This window comes from Staurois parvus, unplaced genomic scaffold, assembly GCF_062004578.1.
Source record: "Staurois parvus isolate SC_StPar_1 unplaced genomic scaffold, SC_StPar_1.0 ptg001087l, whole genome shotgun sequence".
Taxonomy (NCBI): Eukaryota; Metazoa; Chordata; class Amphibia; order Anura; family Ranidae; genus Staurois; species Staurois parvus.
The window spans coordinates 987,501-1,012,500 of NW_028318883.1; the positions used below are offsets into that span (position 1 = coordinate 987,501).

At 43.7% G+C, this 25,000-nt stretch overlaps 1 protein-coding gene across 4 annotated transcripts in view; it reads left to right on the forward strand.

Annotated features, from left to right (window-relative positions):
* The window catches only part of GNAS (GNAS complex locus), a 194,491-nt gene that overhangs the window by 130,481 nt on the left and 39,010 nt on the right, over positions 1–25,000 (forward strand). For 2 of the 4 annotated variants that reach the window (XM_089658639.1, XM_089658641.1), the window contains exons 3-5: positions 4,791–4,845; positions 4,923–5,042; positions 14,807–14,857. In XM_089658639.1, the coding sequence (XP_089514765.1) occupies positions 4,791–4,845; positions 4,923–5,042; positions 14,807–14,857 (226 nt within the window). The remainder of the gene's footprint in view (positions 1–4,790; positions 4,846–4,922; positions 5,043–14,806; positions 14,858–25,000) is intronic. The other 2 variants (XM_089658640.1, XM_089658642.1) reach the window with 1 other exon arrangement.

Here is a 25,000-nt window from a genome sequence, read left to right on the forward strand (position 1 = left end):
GAAACTACAAATACCATCGCTTATAGGAGTTGCATGTGGATGTCATAAGCTTGCAGGACCTCATGGAATTTTGTAGTTTCGTAAGAGTTGGCAAGGCTTGCTGAGGTTGCCTACACCTGATTTAGTGTCATGCTTTTGAGAACAGTGGAATTCTTCTAAGCTTGATATTCTATATCTAATAGATGCCCTCTGCTGCTTCCTTCTGCCAATGGTGTTCACTGTGAATGGAGTGGTACTGATTTTTTTTTTCTTGTTCTTTTCCAACTTTATTGAAATTTCACAAAGGGACATTTTCATTCATTCTTCTTCACTTTAGCAAGTTGTATTGCGGTGTACTGCAGTGAAACAAGAGCTGAAAACTTGAAAAAAGTACAGCATGCCCTACCTGTGTTCAGCGTACACCACTGCGGACTGAGCAGAATTAATAGCACATAAGGCAAATTGCGTTTTATCAATGTGTGGGCCTATGTTGGGCAAGACCAGGGTGGATAAAAAATTAATGATTTAAAAAAAATAAAAATAATTTTTTTTTTTTTAATTTAAATTGTATTTTTATTTTAAATTGGGTTTTTTTTTTTCAATAAAATGCTTTTGGAGTAAAAAAAATCTATCTAAAGATAGTTTTCTATTTAGGATACATTAATAATTTAGTTTATTCAGCGAAATGGAGCTTAGTTACGTAGCGTGAGGCTGTATATTCTACAATATTTACATTTTCGGTGAACTCATTCAATGAATCCAGATAACCTGCACCACATTGATGCATTCACACAATTTCACAGTAACCATGAGGAAAACCCTGAAATAAAAGAATTGGAGTGGTTCTCCAGCTATTTGTGATCAACCTAAAATCTGTTCTGAGATCGCTGTTTTACTAACCTGACAGCTTATTATTCTAAAATGGAAACCTTAATTTGGTTTGTAAATATTAAGGATTTTAACTACCAGCAAGAATGAGTCGGATTCCTTACATTTAAAGAGCACCTGTCATTGTAGATCCATCATGGCAGCGCCTGTTAGCGGGCATCCACTCACCTGCTGCCGCCACGTCTCTCACCTTGTTGTGCCGCATCACCAGCCGTCCCATTAAAGTGAATGGGACTGTCGGTGAGTCAACAGCGGGTCAGAGGAGGAGCCGCTGCAGGACAGAGATGATAGCTGTTCTTTAAAATTCTGATTTGAATCGAGTCTTTTCACTAGTCATTTAAATCCACTTGTTTTCAATCAAATCCACCCTGGACAAGACTGGCCAGCACAGCTCCGTGCATATGGTGTGAACGTAGATTGGCATCAGATTTGTGATGCAGGACGGCACTGACGCGGTAGCAGGCATGTTATGTCGGAATTAGTGTGCTGTAACCCTGATTGAGGCTCCATGTAAACGTCTAGTTACTGGACATCTAGAACAGGCCATGCTAGGCCATGTCCTCCCAGCTGTGGTGAGGTGCCTATTTTACGGGCGGAGACCGCGGGACACATACAAGCACTGGCTGTTTCAGAAGACATATTACCACCGTTTATAGATCCTGCAGCCGCTGTCTCCTAATAACACGATTAACCATTGCTTTTCCCAATGTGCGTAAAGCTCCTTGAAGTAAATTTTCCTGTGTACATCCTCCTCGCCTGCCTCTTGCCACAGAAGGATGTTGAAGCTCGTGCGTCTGCTGCGAGGGTTAACATGTTGGCAGTGCTCGTGTTCTGTTCCCCGGTGCACAGATTGATACCGCTTTGCCGGTGGATTTGCCAAGACAGAAGATGCTGTGTGTGTCAGTGCCGGCTGCGTCCTCCCACTTACAGTGTGTCTATTCCTCTGTTCCAGAAAGTCTCAGAACCTGACCATACTAATTGACTCTGTATGTTTCTGTGCGAGAGGGGAAGTGACTGCCTTATAAGGGCGCTGCATCACGTGATTCCACCATGGACATGGATGGGACGACTGCCACCATTCACATTGCTTTTCCTGGTTCATTAGAAATGTGGGTTAGATACTTGCTGCATTCAGTGGCCTGACAGGAAATGGCCACCATGCTAGCCAGGAAACATGGCCACCATGCTAGCCAGGAAACATGGCCACCATGCTAGCCAGGAAACATGGCCACCATGCTAGCCAGGAAACATGGCCACCATGCTAGCCAGGAAACATGGCCACCATGCTAGCCAGGAATCATGGCCACCATGCTAGCCAGGAATCATGGCCACCATGCTAGCCAGGAATCATGGCCACCATGCTAGCCAGGAATCATGGCCACCATGCTAGCCAGGAATCATGGCCACCATGCTAGCCAGGAATCATGGCCACCATGCTAGCCAGGAATCATGGCCATCATGCTAGCCAGGAATCATAGCCACCATGCTAGCCAGGAATCATGGCCACCATGCTAGCCAGGAATCATGGCCACCATGCTAGCCAGGAATCATGGCCACCATGCTAGCCAGGAAACATGGCCACCATGCTAGCCAGGAAACATGGCCACCATGCTAGCCAGGAAACATGGCCACCATGCTAGCCAGGAAACATGGCCACCATGCTAGCCAGGAAACATGGCCACCATGCTAGCCAGGAAACATGGCCACCATGCCAGCCAGGAAACATGGCCACCATGCCAGCCAGGAAACATGGCCACCATGCCAGCCAGGAAACATGGCCACCATGCTAGCCAGGAAACATGGCCACCATGCTAGCCAGGAAACATGGCCACAATGCCAAACCAAGTCCACTCACAGTACCTTTTTTAAAGTGATCCTGTCAGACCTGGCCAATTTTAATTGAGTTGCTCATGAAGAGGCAAAGCTACCTTCATCTGAATGTCAGTGGATGGAGAGATTGGGGGAACTTCTGCTAAGCGCAGTTCTGCACTTTCTTTTCAGGTTGAGTTTGACCCGTCATTCTTCTCACATGCGACCCTAGGGGGTCATTGAGAGGCCCCCCTACTATTATTCACACCTTTTGGAGGAGGTTTAAAAAGGGGAAGGATTGAGACCAGCACAACTTGTGCTGCTTTTTATTGCCTGAAGCAATTTTCACCTAGGGCAGGGGTGGGCAAACTGCGGCTCGCCAGCTGTTGCAGGACTACAAGTTCCATCATGCCTCTGCAAGTCATAGCTGTAACTGTCAGTTTTGTAATGTTGCAATGCTTCATGGGAGATGTACGGGGCGGCACAGTGGCTTAGTGGTGGGGCGGCACAGTGGCTTAGTGGTGGGGCGGCACACTGGCTTAGTGGTTAGCACGTCTGCCTTGCAGTAAAATGGGTTCGATTCCCGACCACGGCGCCTCCTGCATTGAGTTTGCATGTTCTCCTTGTGCTTTCGTGGGTTTCCTCCAGGTGCTCCAGTTTCCTCCCACACTCCAAAGACATGCTGGTAGGTTAATTGGATCCTGTCTAAATTGTCCCTAATGTGTGTATGTATGAATGTGAGTTAGGGACCTTAGATTGTACAGATTGTACGCCCCTTGAGGGTTAGGGACTGATGTGAATGTTCAATATATATGTGTAAAGTGCTACGTAAATTGGCAGCGCTATATAAGTACCTGAAATAAATAAATAATAAAATGTAGTTCCACAACAGCTGAAGAGCCGCAGTTTGCCCACCCCTGACCTAGGGGAACCTCTGCATCTGCATTTTGTCATCATAAGCTGCGTTTCTTCTGCCTCAATTTGTAACAGATTTCCTTTCAACAGAAACATTCAGGGCATTTGTTGTCTTTCACAGCTGAGGATCTCATTCAAAACTGATAGTTGATATGTATGCCAAGATTTCTCCCGTTAAGCTCTGAGGGCTGAACAAAAATCTGTAGATTCCCCATCCATGATAAGCGGTGTAGATGGAGGAATCTTCCCTGCTAGCTATTCTGTTCACACAGTCGGCGCCCCAAATGTCAGAATACCTGAACGTTGGCTGCAGCCACTGTTCAGCTGAGGGCTATCCACCCAGTCCCTGTAGTGTCCAGGTTGACGTTTGAGCCGGGTGATGCCAACAGCACCACTTTTGACTCCTGTTTTTGCCAGTTCAGCAGGAGTCAGCCGAAATTCCAGCTGTGTATGGTCAGTGTTACTGTCAGTCAGTGCTCGTTTCAGGATAACCTTTCAATAATGTGGTGGTTTTTAATTGTAAGATAACCTGTGTTTATTCTAGGGCAGTTCCAAAGAATGTTGTTGCTTATGCTCGGACACTAGAATAGAGCATGCATTTTTTTGGGTGTGTTCAGGACAAATTAAATGATAGCAGTAACGTCTACTCTGTACTGAACATAGGCACAGCACATGCTAAGTGACATACCACAACTGGAGCAAGGCCACGTCTTCCTATTAGAATATAATATGAAATATGAAGCAAATTTGTCATTGTTGAAAACCTCCCTAGAATTGCTCTATGAACCCACACTGCTGCATAGGTGAGCTTTTCTTGGTGTTCATGGTCAAACTTCCAATGTGTATTTATTGGTTGGTTTTCTACCTTTTTATGACAAATTTGGATCATCTCATTACTGCTCCCCACCCCAGCTACAGTTCTGCCCTGCTCCTTCTGTCACAATATTCGTCATGAAAAGGTTTGAAAACCCATGGAGGTAGTGATGTCTTCATCATGGCCTCATCGTGTAGACAGACACGAGATATTCGATGAGTTGTTGCCACCAGAGTCCACGAAAGAAACAAGTGACTACGCGAACCCAAAGGAAGTTCACCCTTAACTGAAATATGTTTTGGGTGTTTCTCCCTTAACTTGGTACATGGTGACTGACTTCTAACCATCTTTTTTTTTTTTTCTGTGTTTTTTTTTTTTTTTCTAGAGAGAAAAAGGTTAAAGTACAAGATATTAAGAATAATATTAAAGAGGCCATTGAGGTGAGTAACCAAAGAAATAATCTGGCTTTGTTTCCTTTGTGCATTCGGCATTCTAACAGTCTCTTTCTCTTTACCAGACCATAGTTGCGGCAATGAGCAACCTGTCACCTCCAGTGGAGCTAGCAAATCCAGACAACCAGTTCCGAATTGATTATATCACAAACTTACCGAGCGACAAAGATTTTGACTTCCCGCTGGTAAGTAGTTTTGTTACATAATAGGGGGAATTGAGGAAGGGGTAAAGAAAAAGGGGGATGAAGTCACTAACATAATGAGGATCCCCCCCACCTATTTATAATTGCCTAGGTGGATGCAGAATCTGTCCCCCGCTAGCTCTAAGGGTGAGAACTCGGCGAGCACATGTTTGCTGAGTTCTCCTAGCCACTCTGAGCAGAGAGCTGGCCTGTCAGTTTCTGCTCCGTTCCCCCCCTACACTTGAGCACTGGGCAGTGGAGGGGGGGGGGGGGTGGCTGGCTCAGACACTCGGCGCTTCGCTGAGAGGCTGAACCAGGTGCCGCTCCAAACACTGGGGTGGATCCCGACTTAGCAGTCGGGATCCGCTCCAAACACTGGGGTGGATCCCGACTTGGCAGTCGGGATCCGCTCCAAACACTGGGGTGGCAGTCGGGATCTTTCTCCAGCCTAGACCGGTTGATTGACGTCAACCGACTTCAGTCGGCTGAAAACGGGTCACAGGATTGCAGAACGAGCTGCTCTCCTGTGATTCACAGAAGTACAGCCAAAATGCTTGGGCTTTACTCCTTTAATTTTGGAGTAAGATTTCACTTCCTGTTTTGGCTATGGGACAGAATATGAAGGGAAATCTCAGAAATGGGACACAGATGGCCATAAAAAAAAAATCTGACAGGGGTTATAACCCTAGCTCTATCCAAAATGAGAAAGTTTTGCCTATAGTTCTGATTTAACCTAGAACTCAGGGCAGTACCAAATATCACGTGATGCATTGGGGTGTTTTTGGTGTGTGTCTTGTCCAGTAGAAATTAGATTCCTGCCCCAGCGATCCTTTGAAAAGTTCTAAATGCCCTGGGGTAGCAAGGATGGACAATCATGGGAACACGTGATTGGCTGGCACAGTGGTCACATGATCAAAAGCTGGTCCTGCTGGGTACCGATCATTTGTGAGGACTGAGAGACAAGCTGACAGCTTGGTCTCTGCTGTGAGTGTGCATTCAGCACAGAAACATCAGTTGCCCAATGACGCATACGCGTGGCATGTGGACATTACAGTCCACCCTTTTGCCGCTGCACATGTGTTACGTGAGCAGCAACAGGTTAACTTGTATATTTCACTAGAAATCTTAAATTTCTTCATGAAATGAAAAGATGGGCATTGCTCAAGTGGGATGAAGGAAGAGCAGAGTGTTTCACTGATAGAAGAGACTACACAAGGTGGCACCGATCTATTGATGTCAGCGCTGCCTAGTAAAAGCTGGGAAGAGGGGCGCTATATGACTCTTCAATATTCAATCTGCAGTGCTGACCGGTCATCAAACCCACACACAGCCATTTCCAGTGCTGAAATACGCGCTCTTTAGATTTGTGATTAGAATTCAGCGTTAACGAATATGTAAAGGATTTTGAAAAATCAGTAACATTTTGTTTAGGGAAAATGTCAAGTATATGAAAACATTTATTTTTATTTCCTGCATTTCTTCTGCAGTCATGAAATTCTTTTTCCATTTAACCAGTGTAATAATTTTTAACCCCTGCCACCTGAAGGTAAAAGCAGCCTTTCTGTGGGAGTGGTTACTGCAAATACAGATGGGGAATGTGTTGTGTGTGGTTTTTTTTTTTTTTTCGTTTTTTGATGGGTTTTCTGCATTTCGGCATTCCAAAATAGGCGGTGTAGTGACTCTGCAAAGTGTTGTCATTCTGTGTTGTATAGCACAGCAGCAATGAAAGGATTGTGCAGTTCTGTGTCTCCACCTTGTATTTTTGTCTGGAGTTTCTCTAGGAAGTTGGTCTGTGTAAACGGTGGTCTAAGGGTTACTTTGGCTTGTTTGATCAAAAATCATCGTCTGGTACGTGGGTTGTGGACAGATTTCTCTAGAGGTGGTCTCTATAGAGCAAGTTGGTGTAGTAAAAATGCCACTCAGATGTGCATATAGCGTTTTATTTTTATATGCAGCAGTATGCACATTTGTGTGCCCATTCAGGCAGCTGCAGGGATTCATTATGATCTCCTCCTCCATTCACAGATTACCTTGTATTCTGTGAATGGGTGAAGAGATGAGACTATAGCCTTCCACTTCTCTAGCTGCATCCCTCATCTCCACAGCACATGGAAATCCAGCACTGTGTGCAGGAGCGGGCTTGGAGCAAAGGATGATTTTTATACAATGTATCAGTCATCTATACATGGTATACATATCATTACAGTTGTCTTAAGCCAGTATAGTATCTATTTTTTTTATTTATTTTTTTTCCCCTTGCGAAAGGAACATATATATTAAAGGTGCTGGATGCAGCTGATTAGTGGTTCATGGTTGAAGAAAGTCAGTCAGGTTCATGTGGAGCTCAGTAGCTACAATCTCTCAACAGAAACCTGAAAAAATTTGAATGAGAGATTAAAGAAACCAAATTCTTTTAATGTCTGTATTTTCCCAGAGAACATTCAACATGTTTCATTATTGTTTTATTTTTACGGTTGTTGTTTTTGGGTGTTTGTCTCTGACCTTTTTATCAACCCAGTCTTTTTTTTTTGTTTGTGTTTTTTTGTTTTTGTTTTTGAAGCTCATCAATTATTTTAAGGTATTTTTAATTTACACGTTTTGACTTGTAATCATTTTGACTGCGATTTTATGATTGCATGGATCTCCTTATCAATTGATATATTTCAAGGACCAATTGCTAAATATTGAGTATCGGACACAAGGTTTGAAATTCTGATAACATGGTTTATAACTTTAATTCAGCAATCAGTTATTTGCGATCTTTTAACACACACATGTAAATAGCCAGGTAGCCAATGCGTCTAAAAAAAACTAATTACACGATTTCCTTTCAGGATAACTTTTGTTACATTATAATCTGTGATCTTTCATGATTACACCAACTGCTTCCTTTTTTTTTTTTTCCCCTGGTTTCTACTGTAGCCCAGACAAAGGGGCGGTGGGGCGCCCCAGAAATTTGTTTTGGCTGTTTTGTGGGTTTTTTTTTTTTTTTTATTATACGCAAACACGAATATTTCCAAGATTTTGGACACTTAGATCTCTGGTCTGGTGCTCTCATTAAACTTTTTACACATCAGAAATGATTAAAGACATCTGATCACCATGACAGCCATTTAACTCACATTTTTAAAAGGCTAGTAGAGACCGTTTGTGCATTTCTAGTAATGAAATACACATGTAGGATTATCCTGTCAGCAAAGAAACGTATCATTCCTGAAACAAACCTAAACCAGGTAGACACAAATTAATGCAGCGCTGTAATTACTAGTACATTCTTACATGTTTTTTTATTTCGTCTGCAAGTAGTGCATGTACCTTAATGTGACTTGGTATTGGAATCCTGCTGTTCCTGTACAGCAGAGCTCCGGCTATGAGGGAGAAGCAGCAGCACAGAGTCAGTCAGTTGTGCTGCAGTGCAAGAAGCATAGTGATAGGAGGAGAGAGCAGAGAGAGGAGTTCACCAGCCTGCTACAGGCTGAGGGTGGAGAGAAGACACATACGTGGTAATGAACTGCAGTGAATAAAAATGAGGACTACTCCTCTGCTAGGTGAGGCTGTGTAAATTCCAGAACTAGAGGGACAGAAATACAATCCTTTGACAGGTAGAGCAGCTCCTATATACATTTGTAATATGTCTGCCTGGAGCTCACCTTTCAGCTTTAGCGAGGTGATCGGCTTCTTTTGATTCAGTCATTACAGGTTTCCTTTAAACCTTGTTTTGATATTCTTGCAGCTCAGAGTCCTGATGACAGATGTGATAGAAACGTGTCTATGCTTTGTCCCAGGAAAGTGACTCGAAGCTATGGCTTGATTGTAAACCATGTATAGCAGTCTGCTTTCTGCAAGGTGCAATAACCTCATCCAATGGATTTCTATGTGTTGTGATCAGGGGCGGACTGACCATTTGGAAACTCGGGCACTGCCTGAGGGCCCGGGGTCAGTAGGGGGCCCCATGAGATGCCCCTGGTGCCTTTTTTCATAGGCTTTTTTGAGTTTGGGCAAGGACACAGGGGCCCCATGATCCCCTATTGCCCGGGGGCCCCATGAGTTGTCCGTTCGCCCCTGGTTGTGATGTACTCTTGTCTAATGGGAAAAGTCTAGATTTAGTGTAGAAATGTTAAAATCACAAAATACGATCTGTTTGCCCTCCAAAAATAGTCCTTTTATTCACTGGTTATGGGGTCTCCTTGGCTAAAACTATCATGTGTCTGTGAGACCATTTGGAAGAACATGACCTGTGCTTGGCCGCTCCTATAACGGCACTGCTCTCATGATACAATAGGAGATGCTCATATTCTGCCGTAAGTTGAAGCATTGGCCTGCGGTGAATGGGACATCATCTAGATCTCATTCACACGGGTGCAGAGCCCTGTACAAGAGCCATTTTTGTCTTTTTTGCACTAGTGTGTAGCTGCATGCAGGCAGCCTATAAAAGTGAATGGATACACATCAACTGTACGGTCTTGCCTGTACAGCCAAGTTTGTACTCCTGTCCCTGCGTATCTTTCAAACAGCTCTTCAAACCCGGGCCTCATTCACACTTGGGAGCAGGGCCTTTAGCGATTTCCATGTGGGAGACCCAGCAGAGGTTCCCTGTCATTAGCTGCAGGCAGCAGCCCCATTGAAAGCATTGTGAGGCTGACAACTAACATAGAAACCTAGCTACCACAGCAAAATGCATTCGCTCACATGGTGCGATTACATGCAAATGATAGTCCCTGGACACAGACAGTCCATAGTCACCATCAACCACTGCTGGGTTTCCTGCATTTACTCCCAGTTCACACTTATGCGGCCAGGCGGGCTGCGTTTTGCTCGGGCACGGGAGCCCATTCATTTGAATGGACTCCTGTGCCACACAGGGAAAGAAGACCCTGCACTTCTTTGGAAAACGCAGCCGAGGTTCCCAGTTCAGTTGCATTTCCCAGTGCGGGCGGCGTGCCATTAGAACTAATGGCACCCGCCCGCGAGTCCTCAATTATCTGTGCGGGTGGTGCGGCTGCACAGATTTTCGTGCGGATCCACAGCGGCACCACCCGCACAGATGTGAACCTAGGATCAATTGCAAAAGGCCTCATTCTCTCGTGTGAATGGGCCCTTACAGACACAATTTTTCAGCTTCTAAAGTATTTGTGTATTAAAGTATTTGTAAAGCCAGTCTCCTAGAAGCTTTTACTTATTGGTGTCAGTCATCTTTAATGGAGAATTTTGGGGTCATAAAGATACACATGCATTTGCCTCTTCCTATGCTGGCTCTAAGACCGACTTATAATGTGGACGCTGATAGGACTTTCGGTCTCTGCTTCAAGTGGCGCCTCTGCTGGAATTTCTATCTCTTCTCCCACTTTCATCCACTGACTGGAGCAGCAGACAGGGAAGGAGGTGGGTGCTGCTGGCTTTTGGTTCTCCTCCACACATTGACAGGCTGGGCTAACTTCCAGTCATATTGCCTGGGTGGATCCCGACAATACTGACATATTAGCCGCTAGCAGGCAATAGTCCACGATCCGACTGACTTTAGGTCATGGTTAGTCATGTTTGTAAATGTAGTCCTGTGACCAAAAAGACGTATAGACAAATATGTTTTGTTTTAGTACTGTTTTTTGTTTTTGTTTTTTTTTTAATAGTTTGTAGCTTTCAATAAAATAATGGCTGGCGATTCTGCAATGGATGTCCTTATTCATGCACTTTCTGTTATAAGGTGACAACACGATGTCCCTGTCTTCTTTTTGTTAACCCACATTGATTGGAAATGGCTGCAAAGAGTCTGCAGGAGATTAACACCACTGAGATGTAACATAAGATGGATTGCTTTTGGTTTTTTTTTTTCTTTTAAATGATGGTGTATGTAGTGTCTTATTTAAAAAGTCTTTACTTCTGGAGTTTTTCCTTGGCATCTCTTTGCTATCACAAATGCAAGCAGCTCTCAGTCTGTAACTGGATATTTGCAATGTATTTCCAGCTTGGCTTTTTATTCAAAAAGATAAAAAAAATCGAGCATTATTTACAAAAATACTGTTTATCATGCTGTCCAGAATTCAGCTTATGTCATGTTTTGCGGTTTTTGTTTTTTTTATTATTTTTTTGCGTGACAGCAAAATTCACCTGAATAGGCTGCTTATATGTGCACCTGCAAATTTTTTTTTTTTTTTTCTGCATTCTCCGAATGTGGACTTTTGAATCTAGCCTTAGCTGGAGTTTTGGCTTCAGTTTGTTTAGTCTAAATCTGCTAGTACATCTAACACTCCCCCCACCCTCAGACTGGTAATTCTGCTGTCCAAAGGTGCCCCTGTGCTCCTTCATCCAGATTGTAGGCACTGTTGGGGGTCCATGCACACTGGGCTTGCATTGTTGCTTCTACAGGAGCTTTGGGTTTTGCTCATAGAAGCAGCTCGATTTTATCTGACATATCCATCCACATCAGACATTTAGAGACAAGAAAAAAAGCCTTTTGGTGTGCAGAAGAAAAAAAAACGCTCCTAAATGCCTGTGCAAAAATGCTCTATAGAAGTGTTTTGTTTTTTTGTCTTCTGCCAAGGGAACTGTCATTTCTGTTAAGCTCCGTGTGTAATGGATCCTATTACAGGAGGTGTTTCTGGCTACTCTGTGAAAACAGAGGGAAAGAAGCATACAGAACTAAAACTAATGCAGCCACCACATCTAATGATTGGGCTGCAATATAATACATTTTTGGTTTGAATTATCATTGCTATATACACACACACAGTATGTATGGATTGCCTGGTAATTGACCCCCCCAAAGTCACACAGTCAAAGTGTGATCTTTCTTTGCTGTACAGTGTGGCTGTTATGTGAGTCACAAGACTTTCTGAACAGAACCGTCAGGGGAAAATGGTTCACAAACATGTATTTTTCCTGAATTTCCACATTTTTTTCTTTTTCCCAAGAGTACAGGGCCTCAAGATAAATAGGTAGGCTGGTGTTATGACCTCTGCCTAGGAGAATGCAAAGTACCTGGCTGTCATGCTAAAGCTTTTGCCTAGCCACTAATTGGAACATGTAGCTTCCTCTCTCCCCCTTCCCTCCCCCCCCCATCCTCTCCTCTCCTCCCCCCCCCATCCTCTCCTCTCCTCCCCCCCCCATCCTCTCCTCTCCTCCCCCCCCCCTCCTCTCCTCCCCCCCCCCTCCTCTCCTCCCCCCCCCCTCCCTCTTCTCTCCCCCCCCTCCTCTCCTCCCCCCCCCCTCCCTCTTCTCTCCCCCCTCCCTCTTCTCTCCCCCCTCCTCTCCTCTCCTCTCCTCTCCCCCCTCCTCTCCTCTCCTCTCCCCCCTCCTCTCCTCTCCTCTCCCCCCTCCTCTCCTCTCCTCTCCCCCCTCCTCTCCTCTCCTCCCCCCCCTCCTCTCCTCTCCTCCCCCCCTCCTCTCCTCTCCTCCCCCCCCCCTCCTCTCCTCTCCTCCCCCCCCCCTCCTCTCCTCTCCCCCCCCCCCCCCTCCTCTCCTCTCCCCCCCCCCCTCCTCTCCTCTCCCCCCTCCTCTCCTCTCCTCCCCCCCCTCCTCTCCTCTCCTCCCCCCCCTCCTCTCCTCTCCTCCCCCCCCTCCTCCCCCCCCCTCCTCCCCCCCTCCTCCCCCCCCCTCCCCCCCCCCCCCTCCCCCCCCCCCCTCCCCCCCCCCCCCTCCTCCCCCCCCCCTCCTCCCCCCCTCCTCTCCTCCCTTGATACTCGTAGCATGCATATTTCTGGATGGCTCAAAAATATGGACACTATGCACAGCCAGGTCACTAGCAGTTTAGGAAGATAGCTGTGTTGGCAACCTCAGTCTTTTCTCAAGACAGGTGAACTTTAAAGCAGTTCTTAAGTTAAAAAAAAAATAGCCCATTCAAAGTTGGGAAGAAAAAAAAAAAAAGCAGCTTTTGCTGCCATACTTGCTTTCAATCCATAACTGTCCCTCACAGTACTAAGTTCCCTCCAATAGATGTCCTCATTCTTACGGTTTGACTGACACCCAGTGTCATTCATCCTGCTTCCTCTAAGTACAGAGTATCATGGATCGATTCCCATGTTCCACATGTTACTTTTTTCCTTTCCCCCTCTGAGCTCTGCTGTACATGGACTGCAGAATCGTGTCTTTTATATCTTGTATAAATTTGATATTTTGTGTGTAGAGTTCAGCTTTCGGCACACTGGTGTTAGTAAAAAGAGAATTCTATTCATGGCAATCATATTTGTAGCTAGATCGTGAAATGGATTATTTTTTTTTTTTTATAATCTCTTGGTTTCTTTTGAATAAAGTTATTTCTTTCATTTTTCCTAGTTATTTTTCCCATAGAAAACCACATTGAAAATATTGCCCTGCAGCTCCTAAAGGAAAATCATGTGGAAAGATTGTTGCTGTTTAGCAAGCCAAACTTTTTCCTTTATATTGGCACTACCAAGGCTTTGCAAATATTTTTCAAAATTTGGGAGAAAAAAAAAAAATTCAGGTTACTGCTGGTCAAGTTTATGATGGCTAGAATAAAACCGAGCACATAGTGATGTGGACTCAAAACGATCGGCAAGGCACAATGTTCACAAAAGGCAGATGTCAGAATGGAGCTGGATTGCCGGTTTCCTGTCTTGAGAATTGCCCTTTCTCCATGTTGGCATGTTATGATAATTTGAGGATTGTACACGTTATCACTAGTTATTTAAAGTGCCACTAAACAATATTATTCGTACACATCCACTGTTTTTAATGGCCTTTTTTTTTAATTTTTATTGTGTTTTTCTGAGTCCTTGTAATGTCTTCCTTTAAGCTCTTGAACCTCTCGGCCCCCCACCCACTTCTATTTGTTTGAGAAAAGCTGTACACATTAGATGTGGTCATATGCTCTGCTCTATGCACCCTACACATCTCCAACTCAGGAGGAAGGGTGGCTACGTTCCTGTGTACAGTGGAACCATAGAGGGTGAGCGTAGACACCCTCTAACAGGAAGTTAGATCAGAGAAGAAAAAAAAGATCAAAGGAATTTGGAGGAGGATGAGAACAAAAAAAGTACTTTTTTTTTTTTTTAAGATTACATACATGAATATTATTATACAGGATTTATATCACGCCGACAGTTTCCTCAGCGCTTTACAATATAATGGGAGACAATACAGTTCAATACAAGAGGGATAGGAGGGCCTAAATATAATGTTTTTCCCTTTTAACAAGAGTTTACTGTAACTTTTTAAACCCTAACATTTTAATGCCTTGTCTGCTGCATGTTTTTTCTTGAAAAACTTGCCTTTCGTATTCATGGAGCGAATCCAACAATCCTTTCTGCAGATAGTCTCTTCTGTTGCCCTGTGGGGTCCTATGGAACCACCCTTACGTCCGTACCTCTGGGAGAATGACCTCAAGCTGGCTGCCTGCGCTGCCATGCAAACAGAGGCTTGGTGCGGGGCATGCATGTGTGGTGGCACTTGTACTCATGGGACATGTGTCCCAAGGAAGGGGGGGGGGGGGTCAAGGACGACATCTACTTTTATGTTGTGCCCGACCAAACTGAGGTTTGGGGAAGCTGCGCAGAGCACGTTTCAGGCAGCAGTAGTAAGCAATTTTAAGTAGAAAAGAATTGTCCTTTGCTGCATCAGATTCTGAGAACAAAATTGAGATTTTATTATTTATTTAAAGCACCATTCTGATATGCTCCCCCCCCCCCCCCCCCCCACACACACACACACATTATGCAATGATTTTATGTAGACTGGCCATCTTGTAAGCACCATCTTATGTCTACTTAAAGTTAACGGGTATGTACAGGATTCACCTTCTCTGTTTTCCCTAGACCGAAAGAGATGAGGCATCCAACCCGTTATATTTGTCGCCAGACCAGAAGGTGAGGGTAAATCTTCTAATGAAGGCAACTTAGAAATTTAATGTATCTCATTTTGTAGAGATTTCCTCTCAATTCCTATCACATCTTCAGGACAGGAAGTGAAAGAAAATCTTGTTTTAAAAAAACTGATGGGGGTTTTTCCATTTCCTCTACTATATCCAAAACTAGAACAAAATCTTATACATATACTTTAAAGTGATTTTGGTGAACAAAGTGTGGGGGCTGTTGTGCCAGTTCTTTTTGCCTTTCAATACTTTGAGTCTCTGACCAGGAATTAGGAGAAAATAATTGTTTGACATTTAGTTACATTACGCTTATTCCATTTTTATGACTTAGAAGTATTAAAGTAGGACAAAACCAGGCAATGGGCATTTTAAGAACCTGGCCAGCAATGGCAACCCCCATTCTTTTTCTCACTTCTCTTTCTTAATCTGATATTTCTTCATCCTCATTTCATTGCATGTATGCATGTATGTGAATGTGTGCATTTTTGGATGCACACACGTCTGTTATCCATGATGTTTTAAGATTGTTAGGCTCATGATTTTATCAGTCACAATTAATTTTACATTTATATTATGGTTTATTTTAGCCCTGATGAAGGGGGGAGTTCCTGTGACCCCCAAAACGCATTGGCTATCTTTTTAACATAACATCAATAAATGAATTTGGACCTTTTATCTTTTGGTCTGGCGCTCCTTCAATATATGAATTCTTTTTCTTAGGACAGTCACCTTAGGAGCAGTGAAATCCCACTCGAGCTTTTTTTTTTTCTTTCCCCCTTTTCTTCAGATCTATCAGACTGACCAAATGAGTGACAAGAGGGTTTGGGAAGGACCACTGGGAGCAATACTTTGATTTCACTCTATGCTTGTTACTGATTCTGTTGCATGTATCACGGACTTGTGCAATCATTCCATCTAATTACTTTGCATGCCAGTCTTCTGTTCCCTAAACAATTACATCTGTTAATTAGTGTGACCTGTCCCTGTGCAGCACTGCTCCCATAAACACCTTGCTGATGGAGCTAATTAACCCAAAGGAGTAATTTACTTTACACTTGGCACGCTTGCAGGCAAAACAGGTTGTGTGGTGGTGCCTAGAGATTTTCCACCAGAGAAGGCAAAATTATCATTGAAATAAGTTTTTTATATATTTTTTTCACCTTTTTGAAGGCCAATTTTTGGGTAGGAAAGGAGGGGAGTGTAATATGTAAAGATTTGATTCATACATAGTCATTTAAACTCTTTGGATTCTCTGTGGGCCTTGAAGATGTGTGTGTGTATATACACACTGCTCAAATAAATGAAAGGAACACTTTGAAAACACATCAGATCTCAATGGGGAAAAATATCATGCTGGATATCTGTACTGATATGGACGGGGTAATGTGTTAGGAACGTAAGAATGCCCCATCGTTTGATAGAAATGAAAATTATCAATCTACAGAGGAATGAATTCAAAGACACTCCGAAAAAAGTGAAAAAATGATGCAGCAGGCGAGTCCATTTTGCTGAAATTTCATTGCACCAACTCAGAATGGCCCTCCGTAGTCTGTATGGCCCCCACGTGCTTGTATTCATACCTGACAACGTCGGGGCATGCTCCTATTGAGACGATGGATGGTGTCCTGGGGTATTTTCTCCCAGATCTGCACCAGGGCATCACTGAGCTCCTGGACAGTCTGAGGTGACATCTGGTGGCGTCGGATGGACCGAAACATGATATCCCAAAGGTGTTCTGGTGGATTTACATCAGGCGAGCCTTTCAATGGTATCAATTCCTCCATCCTCCAGGAACTGCCTGCATACTCTCGCTACATGAGGCCAGGCATTGTCGTGCACCAGGAGGAACCCATGCACCAGCGTAGGGTCTGAAAATGGGTCCAAGGATTTCATCCAAAAACCTAATGGCATGCAGGGTGTCATTGTCTAGCCTGTAGAGGTCTGTGCATCCCTCCATAGATATGCCTTCCCAAAACATCACTGACCCACCACCAATATGGTCATGCTGAACGATGTTACAGGCAGCAGAACGTTCTCCACAGCCATCCAAAGCAGTGTAAAACTCCAACGTACGTATAGCCAGAACCAGTGCTCAAATCTTCGTTAGACAGGAGCACGGAATCTGTCACTCGCTGAGGTGTGGCCCTCTAAAGAGCGGGGAATATTGATACTAGCAAAAAAGAATAAAACGGGGTGCACTCTCCTCGTGCATTATCATGGTAAAAACGAATTTAAGATAAAATGACAAATGCATACTCACAAACCAACAGGTCATAAAGACAGAGAACCAAAGGTGTCGGTCCCAGGCAGCAGGGGTCCCTTGGTGAAAAATGCGTTTCTGCAGTCAAACTTCCTTCCTCATAGCTGAAAATCCTAGACATGTTGATGGTCCATTTATAGGGGACCAAATGAAGCAAGCAGACATAACCTCACCCCCTCCCTGTAAGGAGGAAAGCCCTGGGTTGAGCCTACCTCATACCGCCCAAATGGAGAGTGATAATAAATAAGCCGTGCTACTTGAAATCACAAGTGATGTGTCATTAGCATTGGCGCCCAAATGGGACACTGAGGATGGTGGTGTTAGTATTACTAAAGTTCGTATATATATTAAAATAAGTGGTGGTCACTGTGAAGGAGGACTTGCAAAGCCACCAAGCCTTATGCTGGAGAAAACAAGATGATGGCAAAGTAATGCTCAAAATGGAGTCCTCTTTAAACGTTTTTGAGGGCGCTGTGAATAGTATGTTTGTTTTTCCTCCGGCTGGATGTGTGCTTTATGGGAAAGCATGTAGAGTGCATGCGCCAAAGCTTTCGCCAGCTGCTCACCGGAACAGTGTCACACTGAGGGCAGAAGTGCGCAGGGATGGAGACCCGGAGTTGGCAAAGGCAGCGGTCTCTGAAATGTGGATGGTGCTATCTCCAGTACACAGGACTGGAATAATACAAACTTCCCAATGGGAGTAATGAAGGGGGTGAGGAGAAGTCTCCTGTACAATATATTAACCACTTACCCACTGACCCCTCCCGACCAGGCCATTTTTTGTATTACGGCGCTGCATTACTTTAACTGGCAACTGCACGGTGATGCAACGCTGCACCCAAATTAAATTTACGTTCTTTGTTTTCCACGAATTGAGCTTTCTTTCGGTGGTATTTGATCACCTGTGCGTTTTTTTTATTTTTTGTGCTATAAGCAAAAAAAAGACTGACAATTTTGAGAAAAAAACCTAAAACAATATTTTGGACTTTTTGCTATTAAACATGTCCAGTAAAAAAATTTAAGAAATAAAATTTTGTCATAAATTTAGGCCAAAATGTATTCTGTTACATGTCTGCTAAAAAAAAAAATTCCCAATACGTGTAAATTAATTGGTTTGCATTAAAGTTGGTTAGCACTTCCTCCTGGCAGTACTGGGGTCGTTGGTTCGAATCCCAGCCACGGCACCTCCTGCCTGGAGTTTGTATGTTCTCCCTGTGCCTGTATGGGTTTCCTCCGGGTACTCCGGTTTCCTCCCACACTCCAAAGACATGCTGGTAGGTTAATTGGATCCTGTCTAAATTGGCCCTAATATATGTATGAATGTGAGTTAGGGACCTTAGATTGTACACCCCTTGGGGGTTAGGAACTGATGTGAATGTACAATATATATATGTAAAACGCTGCGTAAATTGACGGCGCTCTATAAGTACCTGAAATAAATAGTTTTATCATTTGCAAATGACAGTTGGGATTTTTTTTCTTTCTTTTTAAACTAGTAAACTAACTGGACTGTGGCAGGCATTTTGACACTGTAGGGAACTAACGTAGTGTCGCTGACATCTCCAGTGACACTAATACATTGATAAGTGCTAAAATAAAAAGCACTGACACTGTACTAATGGCACTGAGCAGGAAGGGGTTAATGTGAGGGGCGATCAGAGGGTTAACTGTGTTCTGTGTGTTTACTAGGCGGCGGGGGTTGTGTTCTTCACTGTAAGCACACTGATCGGGATGGCTGTACTGTGCACAGCCATCCCGAGCAGTGTGTGCTCGAGCTCACAGGGAGGAAGATTGTTTGTAAACAAAACAATCTTTCTCCCCGTTGGAGATGCTCGGTAATCAATGGGCGCTGGCAGGGGTAATTACCGTCCAGGACCCGGTAAATTGACATCCGCGTCACGAATGACGGCCCGGGTAGGACGCACCTCCTACCCAGAAATGCAAAATCACGTGTGTGTGTGTGTATATGTATGTATATATACAGTTGTGACCAAAATTATTCAACCCCCAATGCTGTAAAGGGGTTTAGGGACTATAGTGTACATTTGGAATTGTATTCAGAATCAAATCCTACAAGGACGTTGTAACTACCCAAATGCAACTAAAATGACATCAATTGTTTATGTAATACAGTAGTAAATGGTTCTTATGTGGTTTCTTCATTGCCACAATTATTCAACCCCTTAAAGACTACCACTCTGAAGAACAGAGGTTCATACAGGTGCTTTCCATCAGGTATTGAAAACACCTGTGGATGTCACCGAGCAGCAATCAAGCATAATAAGCACCAATTAGGCAGCTTTAAAATGACTGTGATACTCAGCTCCTTCTAGACATTTACTGGTGTGGTTACAAACATGGTGAAGGCAAGAGAATGGTCCAGGAAGACAAGAGAAGAGGTGATTTCTCTTCACAGGAAGGGCAATGGCTATAAGAAGATTGCAAAGATGTTAAACATACCAAGAGACACCTTAGGAAGCATCATTCGCAAATTCAAGGCAAAGGGCACTGTTGAAACGCTACCTGGTCGTGGCAGAAAGAAGATGCTGACTTCGACTGCTGTGCGCTACCTGAAGCGTAGAGTGGAGAGAAGTCCCCGTGTGACTGCTGAGGAACTGAGAAAAGATTTGTCAGATGTGGGTACAGAAGTTTCAGCCCAGACAATAAGACGCACACTGCGTAATGAAGGCCTCCGTGCCAGAACTCCCAGGCGTACCCCCTTGCTGTCTCCAAAGAATAAGAAGAGTCGACTGCAGTATGCCAAAAGCCATGTGGACAAACCACAAAAGTTGTGGGATAGTGTTCTGTGGACTGATGAAACAAAATTAGAACTGTTTGGGCCCATGGATCAACGCTATGTTTGGAGGAGGAAGAACAAGGCCTATGATGAAAAGAACACCTTGCCTACTGTGAAGCATGGTGGAGGGTCAATCATGCTTTGGGGCTGTTTTGCTTCTGCAGGTACAGGGAAGCTTCAGCGTGTGCAAGGTACCATGAATTCTCTTCAGTACCAGGAGATATTGGATGGAAACGTGATGCAGTCCGTCACACACCTGAGGCTTGGGAGACGTTGGACCTTTCAACAGGACAATGATCCCAAGCATACCTCCAAGTCCACTAGAGCATGGTTGCAGAGGAAAGGCTGGAACATTTTGGAGTGGCCATCGCAGTCACCAGACTTAAATCCGATTGAGAACCTCTGGTGGGACTTAAAGAAAGCAGTTGCAGTGCGCAAGCCTAAGAATGTGACTGAACTGGAGGCCTTTGCCCATGAAGAATGGGCGAAGATACCCGTAGATCGCTGCAAGACACTTGTGTCAAGCTATGCTTCACGTTTAAAAGCTGTTATAACTGTAAAAGGATGCTGTACTAAGTACTAAGATTGAATGTCACTTGGGGGTTGAATAAAACTGATAATGCTGTGAGCACAGAAAAGACATTTGTGGTTATTTCATTATAACTGTTATGTTATATTTGTCTGACCTACAAGTGCCTCTTTAATGTAAATGTAAGCAAGATGACTGAATGATCAAAAGCAATGTCAAACTGGCCAAAACACTCAATTTCAGTGGGGGTTGAATAATTTTGGTCACAACTGTATATATATATATTTTCTATGTGTGTAGAGATAGAAAATATATATATATATTTTTTTTTTCTATATATAGTGTGTGTGATTTTGTGTGCAGGTGCCGCCCTGTAGCTATAGGGCGGTCCTTAAGCGGTTAACATGCAAGACAAAAAATATTGAAAAATAAATGTGTATACAAATTCTACAATATATATGTATAAATAATATTGAACTGTAACCAACAAAACCAATAAGGCCTAAAACTGCTATTGCTAGTGGACACTGGTTTAGTATTACAGGGCATGATTACACTTATTGATTTTAAAATACATAAATTGATGAAAGCACAACACATGATGAGGATAAGACAGATGCTATCACAACAGATAAGGCATGCCGAAAAGAGCCAGTGTACTGACCTAGATCTATATATTAATAAATTTATAGTGGCATGCAAGAGGTAAATGGGAAAGAAAAATGCGTTCATGGACAAACAACCTTTTTTGGCCAGTGAGAGACATCTCGTGGGGAGATTATTATGGGAAGGTGTACGATGATGTACAGGGCTCTGTGCAGAAATATCCCCCCTAGATATAGACCATGAAGTGATACCTGTATGGCATGCATAATATGGAAATGATAACTGACTGTAAAAAGGCTCCAGAGCCCTACACCAAAAGGTCCATTGAAGGCTTATGGAGGGACATCTGTGATTATGGTGACTAATCTTATAACTAAAAGAATGGCAACTTATAGGAGGGACTGAGCATCCAATGCATTACTGAGACTCTTAGGGACCAGGGAGCCCAAATGGTGAAACCAAAAGGATTCTCTTTTGCAGAGCTTGAGAAACGTTCTACCCCGTGTCAATATCTCCCTGTATGGCTTCTATACCGAATAGCTTGAGTCCCATGAGGGTCTCATTATGTACTTCGCTGAAGTGACAAGACACTGTGTGTTTGTCAAAACCATGTAGTATGTTACGCTTATGTTCACCAAATCTGGTTCTAAGTGAATGTGTGCTGCGACCCATATAAACTGTGTACCACAGTTTATGAATTGTTTGATATAGTGCGTCTTCCTATCTACTCCTAAGAATTCCTTCTTTCTGTGCCACATGTATACACATACCCCAATTGGGCACCCCACATCTATAGCTGCCCTTCTGGTCAAATATGGTGCTCCACTGAGTAGTGGGACGTTTGATAGGAAGTTTCTCTAATAAGGGCTATAATGCTTCTGAAATCATGGGGGCGACGGAAGATCACTTCCGGATGTGAGGGAATGTGCACAGAAAGATGGGGATCTTGGAACAAGAATACCCCAATATTTGTTAAGGGTTTCCTTGATGTTGAAGGCTTTCTGTTTGAACCTAGTGCAGAACGCTGTACTGTGTTGGTTAGTGCACTTCCCGCGAGTCATAATCTTTGATGCAATCAAAGGATCTGCCTCAGTTGCCACCCTACTGTGATATTCAGTTCTATATTTATTGTATGCCTCATCAATGTTAGAGGCTGCATACCCTTTTTTCTAATAACTTCTTTTTCAAGATTTGGGTATCCTAATCTTCCACTAGGGTGTAAGTCCTCCTACGCCTACAAAATTGTCCCAGCGGAACATTTTTTTTTTTTTTCAATGGTTTTTATTAATTTTAATCAGTATAAAACAGAGGCAACAAAACACGACCCCACAGGGGCTATCAATTGCACTGTTAAGAAAAAACATAATAGAGAAACGGTGCTCTAACTCCGGCAAGGCAGAAGGTACGCCCACGCAGGGGCTATCAATGGCACATAAGTTACAACAACATTAATGAAACTCTGACTATAACAACTAAAGGCAGCTGTCCACTGTCACCCAAAAACTAACAGAAAAAGGGAGAAAAAAAAAGAGAAAAAAAACCAGAGGAACATTTTTGATCCATCTGGGTGGTGGTGGCGGCTCTTAGCATGCAAGTAGGAGTTACCTGCTGTGGGCTTGAAATGAGTTTTGACACTAGATGTGAATCTGGTCCAACTCGATGTTCCAGATCCAAAAACACTAGGCTGAAGTCATCTACAACATGTGTGAACTCTATGCCAAACGGGTTCTTTTGGCAATGTTGGATGAACTCATTCAGCATGGTCAAGGAGCCGTCCCATATGATCAAAATATCATCAATGTAGCGAGCGTAGAGGACCAGGTTTGCTCCAAAAGGGTTATTGTTCCATATATGATGTTGCTTCCAGAAACCATAAATAGGTTAGCATAACTGGGGGCGAACCTGGTCCCCATGGCTGTGCCCTTGATTTGTCTATAGAGTTGTCCTGTAAAAGTGTTGCAATTGAGTCAGTGAACGCAATACACTTCAGAAGAAATGAAATCTGAGATGGATGTAGGGAGTTATCCTTAGATAGAAAATGCTGTACTGCTTGTAGGCCATATTCTTGGGAAATGCTAGTGTACAATGATGACACATCCAAGGAAACCCACCCGTAGCTTTCCTCATACTGGTATTTAGATAGAATCTCAATTATGTGGCCTTGTCTCTGACATAGGAAGGTAGCTGTACTACCAGGTCCTGTAACAAGTAATCAATATAATTACTGAGCTTACTAGTGAGGCTGTCTATTCCAGACATGAAGGGTCTGCTCGGAGGATTGGTGACATTCTTATGAATCTTTGTGATATGGTAAAAATGTGTGTTTATCCAAAGCGGTGTGCACAAGCTGACAGGAAGGACTGTTTTTGTTTACAAACCGTTCTCCTCCCCGTCGGAGATGCTCGGCAATCACAGAGTGGCGGCAAGCAATCACCGGCTGGGACCCGGTGATTGACGTCGTGGGTAGGGCGTGCGGCCCCTACCTGGAAATGCTAAATTTTGTGTGTGTATGCATATAAAAATAAATATGGCTTTGTGCACCCATGCTGCCCTGTAGCAGTGTTTCTGCTATAGGGCGGTCGGGAAGCCGTGTGCAGTGAGATCCCTCTGGTGCTTTGGAAGCTCTGTGCAGACCGTGGCTTTTGCTGTAGGATGTAACTAAGAAAATGTCTGGAAAGACCTACTAGAACAGCTGAACTTTATTTGGTGTTAATCAGAGGCACTTTAAATGATGGCAGGTGTGTACTGACTCCTATTTAACGTGTGATTGCTTAATTCTGAACACAGCCACATCCTCGGTTATAAGAGGGTGTGCACACTTCTGCAACCACAATATTTTAGTTTTTTATGTTTACTTAAACCCCCAAAAAAAATTTTTTTTTTTTCAATTGAGTTGTACAGTTAATAGATCACATTAAAAGTGGTAAAAGTTCTGAAATGATTTATCTTTGTCACGTTGTTTTTTTTATGTCACAGAAACCTGACATTTTATCAGGGGTGTGTAGACTTTTTCTATCCAATGTGTGTTTGTGTGTATAAATGTGTGTGTATATATAGGATCCAGAGTTGTACCTCTTCCTCTTCTCTTCCTGGTCACGGCATCACAACCCAGCTGTGACCGCTTTCGGCTTTAGCTTCACGCTGCGCAGGTTTGTGTTGCGCTGTGCCTCCTGAATGGCCTGGCAGTCTTCTGGGACCTGTGAAGTGTCCCTCCCAAAAGACTGCAGGGGGAAGGAAGGTTGCCCCCCCCCCCCACCCAAAAAAATAATGTGGGCCCGCAGTTGGGGGTTACACCGCTGCAGCTTGCTGACACTGCCATCTTGGATAGAGGAGTTGGCTGTGGCTACCTGAGAAACCACAGCCAGCTCCCCACTGCGCTTGAGCACTTTTATGAATGGTCCCTACAGCTTCCTAGAACATATGACATGTCCCGGGAGGCTGCAGAAGGATGGGGCAAGGAAAGGAATGTCATCCTTGCCTAGGCAAGAGTTGTGGGAGTTGATGACGATAAACATTGATAGTCGCTCCTGGATCCCCCCCAAACCTCCAATTCAGTAATTGTTACACGCTGGAGGGGAGTGTATTGAGGAGGGAACCAGAAGGACTTTGCTTCTTCAGTCAAGTTCCACTTTTAAGACTTGTCTATGGACTATGGTTGTGGATGGCTGAATTTTTCACTAATTTGTGAACTGTTTTTTTGTTTTCTTGCACTTTTTGTTAGTCACTTCTAAAATAAAGGCTAATGAAATGTACAAGCATATATAAGACCCAGCGATGGTTCCCATATGTGACTGGGAATCGGAGGAATTACTTCTATGAAAGGACATATAGGTCTTTATTGTTTTAAAGTTAATGTCTTTTATTTTTAGGTTTAAAGCAATTTTGAGAAATAAAAATGCATTTCCTCTACAACTGTAGGGACCATTCAGGAACTTTTTATTCGTTA